This window comes from Nuphar pumila, chromosome 10, assembly GCF_984573655.1.
Source record: "Nuphar pumila chromosome 10, dmNupPumi1.hap1.1, whole genome shotgun sequence".
NCBI classification, from domain to species: Eukaryota; Viridiplantae; Streptophyta; class Magnoliopsida; order Nymphaeales; family Nymphaeaceae; genus Nuphar; species Nuphar pumila.
The window spans coordinates 97,652,588-97,661,405 of NC_143258.1; the positions used below are offsets into that span (position 1 = coordinate 97,652,588).

General features: G+C 38.8%; 1 protein-coding gene across 3 annotated transcripts in view; it reads left to right on the top strand.

The window, feature by feature from the left end:
* Nucleotides 1-8,818, top strand: part of LOC149827512 (Ssu72-like family protein) — a 28,612-nt gene extending 19,794 nt beyond the window's left edge. For 2 of the 3 annotated variants that reach the window (XM_090019434.1, XM_090019433.1), the window contains exons 2-5: nucleotides 6,662-6,902; nucleotides 7,523-7,668; nucleotides 8,188-8,306; nucleotides 8,404-8,818. In XM_090019434.1, the coding sequence (XP_089875560.1) occupies nucleotides 6,688-6,902; nucleotides 7,523-7,668; nucleotides 8,188-8,306; nucleotides 8,404-8,505 (582 nt within the window). In that variant the 5' untranslated portion in view covers nucleotides 6,662-6,687 and the 3' untranslated portion in view covers nucleotides 8,506-8,818. Of the gene's footprint in view, nucleotides 1-5,970; nucleotides 6,278-6,661; nucleotides 6,903-7,522; nucleotides 7,669-8,187; nucleotides 8,307-8,403 lie in introns of those variants that run through there. The other variant, XM_090019435.1, reaches the window with a different exon arrangement.

Here is an 8,818-nt window from a genome sequence, read left to right on the forward strand (position 1 = left end):
TAGAGCAGATAGTAACAACTCCTTGACTTTGACACTGTTCTTCAATTTATCTGACCCCTTGTCTCTGGTTGTTTGCCTCTATTTTGAGGATTAAACCAACAATTAACTTTCATATGCCCCCTTTTTATTGCATAGTAAACAGATGGGTATCATTTGGAGGAATACTGGGTGTAGGTAATATTCCACGACTTCCTTGTCCATTTCTTTCTTGACCCTCTCTTTCCCGAAAATTATATCTACCACGTCCTCGCCCATAGCCAACTCCTGTGGTAAGAACATCGTGTGCTCCAACTTGGACATGAGTATTTTCAGAAAAGCCCTTCAAGGTCATCTCATACTGTAAAAGCTTGGCACAAAGATCTTCAAATGTAGGTAAATCTAGCAAACACAATAAAGAAGTAACCATCATATGATAATTCGATCCCAGCCCACTCAAAGTTTGTTGCACCATATCTTTGTCACTAACTGCGCATCCCACTATGGCCAACTGATCTGTAATGGTCTTCATTTTGTTCAAGTACTCCATGATGGTCATGGAGTCCTTCCTCAGCATTTGAAACGTTTTCTTTAAAAATAATACTCTTGCCTGAGAAACTTGAGAATATGTCTGAACCAGTCGGTGCCATAATTGCATGGCATAACAATCATCTGGAATTGCCACAAGTACTTCCTGTGACAATATAGAAGTGATATATGCAACCAGTGCTTGATCTCGCTTCATCCAGGTTACATACTCTGGATTTCTAACATAGGTAATCGAAAGATCTCCCTTACCATTCTTTTCTTATTGTGGTATGAACCAGGGTTATCGGAAGCGCCTAACCAAAAGGGGAAGCATGCTTCCCCGAAGCACGAAACGGCGCGCTTCCGAAGCGTGCGGGGGAAGCGTCCCCTTTTTTGGGAAGCGCGTCTTCCCATCACGCTTCCCCTATTTTTATTTTTATTTTCGCTTCCCTCTCGCTTCCGAGACGCTTTCTGAATCGCTCCTAAGTGGTCCCACGCTTCCCGCTTCCTAAAATTTTGAAAGTGCCTCGCTTCCCGCTCCCGCTTCCCGTATCGCTTCCTCAACTGGCAACCATGGCTGAAAGTGCTTTAGACAAGGTGAATTCACTACCAAATCATGTTTCTTGTCATTACTACCACCATAAACAACATTTTCCCATGAAAACAATCTGGGGATCCCACCCAAACCCCAGGGAAGTATCCTTCACCTGGTTGGTCTTGCTTGATAGGATCCCTACACCATCAAATCTCAAAACTAAGGACAGAAAGTCCACTTCCCATCTTCTTTGTCCCTTGATTTTTTTTTTCAAAAATTCTTGTAAATATAGCACGAGAGGATTGGCATCCTGTGAACCAGTCTACAGTTTCAATGAGACAAGTTAGCACCTTGGACCAGGAAAAAAGCTAAAAAGCTATTTGAGGATTTGTTAGTCATTCATAGCAGGATTCAAACACAACTATTTATTTTTACCAAGGAAAAATGGGGTAACGACAATATAGATTGGATTGTTCCCTGCAGATTGGGAGTTGTCACTGCACCCTGATCTTGCTATCGTTACACTATTTACTCAGTTTTATCTTTCTGATTCTTTTATTAACTTGTAAACTACTCCTTGTGACTACTCATCACCTTTTCTTAATTAAAGTTATATTTCCTTCAGAAAAAGGGAAAATGCAAACTACTCATACTTAGTTTTGCAAAAATCTTATTTTACTTCTTTGATTTACTTAGCAAGCCAATTTCAGGTTAAAACTAGTGTTTTTCCTTTTTTTTTTAAATAATGAATCTCCTACCTTAGTGGTAGAATCTTTTCCTAGTTATTGAGGTCATGGCCTTCTCTTCCTTGTCGAGAGTAAGAGACAAAAAATAGTTTTTAGTGAATAAAAAAAAGCTTCTTGAGCTTAGCTGAAGCATGTTTGATAGCTGAACTTGAAGTTGGCTTTTCAAGCTGGACTCAAACTGAGTCAACAGACTCAACACTCATATCAGCAGAACAGAGCTTGGACAGCCAGAGTTAGGGCTTGGTTTTACTCCTTTTCAGCATACTTTAAACCTATAATATGCTTGTGAGTTTGTTTTCATCAACTATATCTGCTTCAAGATTTCAAGTTTGCAAATGTACTCTCCATCATGAAAAAGTGCAAAAATGGTTTCCTACTCCATCACCACTCCATATGCGCATAATGAGACACCTGTTGGCTACTTCTTATCTTGTGTTAAAGTTTTTCTATGAAATGCCAAAAGAGGGCATCCATAATTTTGGATTTTAGTTCACTGTATTTCCAAACCTTGAGTTACAATGGGGTTCTGGAAGCACAGGTTACACTTATGTTTTATGTTAATAGACTCATTAGATATATGAAACGTGTTGAAGCATTCACATTGAGTAAAAATATTCAGAAAGGATTTTTCTGTGTGAAATTTATGCTGGATTCACCAAAATGCCAACTGTGGACAGAAGTCCAGAACTATGAACAATGTTTCTAAATTGTAAGTTGACTGTGGAACTGGAATCATTGGCATATGCCATTTTGTTACTGCAACACTGAACACCTGTGTGGATGTATGATGAAAAGGTTATGTTGGGGATGGAAGGAGTGGGAAATATGTGAGCTAAGCATGTGGTGTGTTTGAAGTCTGAAACTTGGCTTATCCGCAGCTGGATTATGGAAATGTTTTTGCCCACCAAGGGTATTTGTTGCGGTTATGAATTATTGCATGCTTTTGTGAGAAAACTACTTGGAGCATTCATAGATACGGTTTCCATTTAAAGCAATGAGACTGAGTTTTCCTCAAAAGCTGACCAAAATGAAGAAAAAACCAGGGTTACTGGAAGCGCCTAGCTAAAAGGGGAAGCGCGAAACGTCGCGCTTCCGAAGCGTGCGGGGAAGCGTCCCCTTTTTTTGGGAAGTCCATCACGCTTCCCCCTCGTTTCCCCCACGCTTCCCCCACACTTCCCTATTTTTTTCATTTTTTTTTATTTTTGATTTTTATTTTTTTCGCTTCCCCCTCACTTTCGAGACACTTCCTAGGTTGCTTCCGAGACGCTTCTTGAATCACTCCTAAGTGATCCCACGCTTCCCACAACAACAACAACTACGCCTTCATCCCAAAACAATTGGGGTCAGCGATATGAACCAAAAAAGAAATTCATTTTGGGTCTTCCACATGAATCCTTTTCCTCCAATCATTTCTATCCAATGCCATGTCCTCGGTGAGGTTCAAAGCATTCATATCCTTTCCTATCATCTCCATCCAAGTCTTCCTAGGCCTACCCCGACCTCTTTTAACTAATATATTTTCCCATTTCTCCAACCTTCTAACTGGAGCATCATTAGGCCTTCGCTGAATATGTCCAAACCATCGTAAACGATTCTCTCGCATCTTATTTTCAATGGGTGCAACACCTACCTTCTTACGTATCTCCTCGTTCCGAATCTTATCTTTTATTGTATTTCCACACATCCATCTAAGCATCCGCATCTCAGCTACACTCATTTTTTGAATATGATGTCTCTTGGCAGCCCAACATTCTGTACCATATAGTAAAGCGGGTCTAATAGTCGTCTTATAAAACTTTCCCTTCAACCGCAATGGCATTCTACGATCGCATAGCACTCCAGTTGCACTTTTCCATTTCATCCACCCAACCTTTATCCTATGATTTACATCTCCATCAATTTCTCCATACTTTTGAATGATGGATCCCAAATATTTGAAATAATCATTCACCGGTATTTCTTGCTCACCAAGCTTCACTACACTCCCATCCCTACTTCGTTGCTTACTAAACCGACATTTCATATATTCAGTCTTACTCTTACTCAACTTAAAACCTCTAGCTTCCAATGTCTGTCTCCATAATTCTAACTTAGCATTAACCCCAGCTCTAGACTCATCAATCAAAACAATATCATCAGCAAACAACATACACCATAGTACATTTTCTTGAATTGATCTCGTAAGCTCATCCATCACTATCGCAAATAGGAAAGGGCTTAAAGCAGATCCTTGATGTAACCCAACCGTTATAGGAAAATTGGTTGTCACCCCTCCACAAGTGCGGACATTGATTACTACTCCTTCATACATATCTTTAATTATACTAATGTACTTGAGAGAAACACCTATCTTCATCATTGTCCACCAGAGAACGTCCCTAGGTACTCTATCGTATGCCTTCTCTAAATCAATAAAAACCATATGCAAATCTTTGTTCCTCTCTTTATATCTTTCAATAAGTTGCCTAAGAAGATGTATAACTTCCATAGTTGATCTTCCAGGCATAAAACCAAATTGATTATCCGATATCATGACAACCTTCCTCAACCTAGACTCAATCACCCTCTCCCAAAGTTTCATAGTATGACTCATGAGTTTTATACCACGATAGTTTGTGCAATCTTGTATATCACCCTTATTCTTATATAAAGGCACCAAAGTACTCTTCCTCTACTCATTAGGCATCTTATTTGTTCGCCAAATCAAGTTAAAAAGATTTGTCAACCATTCTAAACCTTTTTCTCCCAAGCATTTCCAAGCCTCGATAGGTATACCATCTGAGCCAACTGCCCTTCTTGATTTCATTTTCTTCAAAGCCTCTGCAATTTCTTTCTTTTGAATCTTGCGCATGAAGTCACGATTTATCTCATGAAAAGGAATGGAGAAGTCTCCAAGATCTTGAGCATGACTATCATTAAATAGCTTATCAAAATAATCTTTCCATCTCTCCTTTATCTCCTCATCTTTGACTAAAACCCTTTGCGTTTCATCTTTGATACATCTAACCATACCCAAATCCTTCGATTTCCTATCTCTCATCTTTGCAAGCCTATAAATATCCTTCTCGCCTTCTTTGGTATCCAACTTGTCATAAACCTCCTTATATACCTTAGCCCTCGCGTTTCGAACAACTTTTTTAGCTTCCTTCTTTGCTATCATATACTTCTCCAAATTCTCATTATCACGACTCTTACTTAGATTTCTATAACACTCTCTTTTAACCTTAATAGCTAATTTGACAGTGCCTCACTTCCCGCGCTTCCTCAACTGGCAACCATGGTATGAACTTTGGAGGAACATAAACAAAACCATCCAGATGTTCAGAAAGATCCTGACTTCTTATGAATGGTATGATTTGTAGCTTCCAAGTTAGGAAATTGGAATTGTTCAGTTTTTCGGACACGAGTTGACTAAGGAAGTTTGAGGAAAGACCAGACAGAGAGTGAGAAAATGAGTCCATACTCGGATGAAGAAGCGTTACCGAATGTTCATAAGATCACAATCCTTAAATTTGAACATGTTGCTCTGATACCATGATAAAATTCATGGGTTCCTTCTGTCATACACAAGAATAAGCAATGATGGGAGAATACGTGAAAGCTGCTGTAGAATCCTCAATTGGAGGCTGCGGTATTGGGCTTCCCATCAAATACACACTGTTACAATTACTAAGGTACGAAAATACCCATCATACAACAAAGGTAATTTACAATATGCCATTAATACTATTAATGAACATGTGCTTAAATCTGTAATTAGATAAACACGAATTGGGTTTGGATAAGATCCAAACCCAGTTCGTGAATGATGGCTTCTTTTCAGTACCCTCCCTGTCCGCACCCGTGCCTGTACCAAGGTGACATAGGTCCAAACCTCATAACCTGGAGCTCATCCAAACAACGTACTATTGTCAGGTCCACTATGGAGGCTGAATACAAAGCCATAGCTGGGGCCTTTTCTGAATTACTTTGGTTAAAACAACTCTTTAAAGAACTGGGAATTTCTCAGGTTCAGACTCCTTTGTTGTGGCATGATAATCCGGGAGCAACTTTTATGACAGCTAATCCAGTTTTTGGTTCATGCTCGAACCAAACATTTTGAAATTTACTATCATTTTGTCAGGGAAAGAGTGCACAGGGAGAGATTAAGGTTAATTTTGTTCCTTCTAATTATCAATTTGCTGATATTCTTACCAAGACACTTTCAGGACTGAGGTTTCGTGGTCTTCGAGACAAGCTCAATTTCAAGGTCATAGAGATTGGCTTGAGGGGGGGGGGGGGTGTTAGAATATCTGATCCAAAAAAAAATCTAAGAGTCGATGAAGGTCCGGTAGCTGATCCAGAATTGGGACCAGATCCAGAAGAACGTTTAGGAAAGTCTCCAAGGCTGAGATTAAAGGAGAGCAATTGAATAAGAAACTTCGGGCTTTGGAAATCCAGCTGAAGGAAACTCAAGGGCTTGATAAAGATAAGAAAGAAGACTTGAAGTATTGTAAGTCTTTCTAATTCTCACATTAAAGATGAGGATACAAGTTTGGTTTCTAATTTTGCAAAACTCCAAAGTTGTAAACATGCCCATTGTATTGAAACTCTATTTAATGGAAACCTATTTCACGGCAGGTTGTTGAGTGTGAGATATGAATGTAAGTTGTGGACGTAAGTCATTGTTGGACCGAACCATGCAAACCGTGTTTCCTCCTTGTGTGTTTCTCGCTTTTTCATATAGCACAGTGGTGACAGTGGTGAGGGTGTATGTGTAGGTGAGAGAGGTGTATCTGATGGGTAGAGGGAAGACACTGTAGGGACAAGTTCACTTCCATTTCTTGTGCATCTATGAATTTTATGTTGATCTCTTTTTTTTCAATTTTTTTGTCAGGTATTATTGCATTGGTGCAACACAAAATGAAACTTCGGCATGCTATGGTTTGTTCTTCAAATCAGAACCGCAGCATGGAGGCTCATTCAATTCTGACAAGATCTGGATTTGATGTTTCTTCATACGGAACTGGAGCTCATGTGAAGCTTCCTGGACCTTCCTTGAGGGAACCCAATGTTTATGAATTTGGCACACCTTACAAGCAAATGTTTGATGACCTAAGGCGCAAGGACCCTGAATTGTATCCTTTTTTTTATGAACTGCTATCCATTACACTTCTATTACTGCTTTTGACCATTGGTTGCCTGATGAACTCTCTTGATTTGATTATCTTCATGGTTGTCTTTTTAATATGAACTTATTAATGTGCTTGATCGATGGGATTTGATTATGACAGTCACCACCTTCTTTTCTACTTTGGTTTAGGCTTCATAAAGTGTTAATTGTATTCTTCTTTGATCATGTAAATATCATTATCTTTTTTTTGCCTTCCATATTTTAGATATATTGCCAAACTTGGTTTTAAATGGACATGGTAATTCCATTGAACTTTGGTTAATCACTATCCTGATAACAAAATTTTTTAGTTCTTGAATTTCTGGTTTTCCTTATATGGTTTCACAAATGTAATCCCTATGCTTGTGGCTTGTGAAAGTTGATCCCTATGTTCGTGGTTCCTTTAAATGTTTGATTGTGGCTTGTAAAAGTTGAATGCCATCACAAGTCTAATTAGGCATAGTATTCAATGCTTTTCTGAGAAGTAGTATTAAACTGTCAAGCAAACAAGTATATTATATGTGCTGATGCTTTCTAAATTTACTTCAATTTTGAGAATGTAGCACGTCCTATACATTTCGACAGATACAAGCGCAATGGCATTTTGCCGATGCTCAGAAGGAATTCTAGTGTCAAATTAGCACCTCAACGTTGGCAAGAGAACGCTTCTGATGGTTCCTTTGATGTAGTGTTCACATTTGAGGAGAAGGTGTTTGATATCGTTATCGAAGGTTGGTCCTTTGAAGAATGATTAATGGATCTAATTTTATACAAGTATAGTATTCTCCTTTACCATTTTTTTTCTTGGTTCTAACAAGGACTTTGGTTCTTGCCATTTTCCTTATCTGCGCCTTGCTGTTTTGAGTAGTGATGTAGTGACTGTGCATAGTCTTACAGTCAATCCACTGTTCTGGTGTGTCCCTTCTTGCAGTGTCAAGCTGTGGAGGGAATTTTGGCAAAAAGATAAAAGCATTTCTTCTGAAAGAACCTCCCACAGCTTTACACCATTACATGTGGCAGCAAAAACTGTGACCTTTTTTTCCTTCTCCAGTATGACTAGATAGCCATGTAATAGATTTCTCATTGTTTACATGTAGTAAACAAAAGGACATGAGAACTACGATCAAGTTATGTTATGATTTGCTGCAATTTAAATTTTCTGAAATTAGATGTATTAGTACTGTTATATTTCATCAAATTGCTTCATCTATCTATTTTCAAGTAGTTGATCCTGCAAAAATGGTGTGCAGATCTTCATAACCGTGAACATTCGCTCATGAAACCTGTTCTGGTGATCAATTTGGATGTAAAAGACAACCATGAAGAGGCAGCTATAGGTGCAAAGCTTGCACTTTATCTATGCCAAGAGGTGAGCAAGACCAATGACATCACTAAGTTTTTCACGTTTGTGTGTTATGTTTATCATTTTATGTATGTGGATGATAACATTGTTGAAAATACTGCAGCTAGAGCATGCAGACTCTTGGGAGGACAAGATCGATGACATTGTTGCTGCATTTGAGAGGCAACATAGACGGAAGCTTCTGTACAGTATCTCCTTTTACTGAAATGTTTGGAAATGGATCATCTTTCCCAAAATCTTGGAAAATACATGAGCAGGCTTGGATATTTGCATGTAATTATTGAGTTTTCTAATATGAATCTCATCTATACATCTCATCTGTACCTGCGCATGAGAGAGAGGTGGATCCAGGGAAATGAAGAGCGTGCATCAGCACAGCATGAAGTAGGGCAGCAGTAGGCCAGGAAGTTTTGATGTGTGATGTGTTAACCATGTTTTTGACTTCAAGAACTGCACTATTACAAATGCATGAAGCCATCACATAACGATCTCCTAGTGCATTATCTTCATTGTTAAAA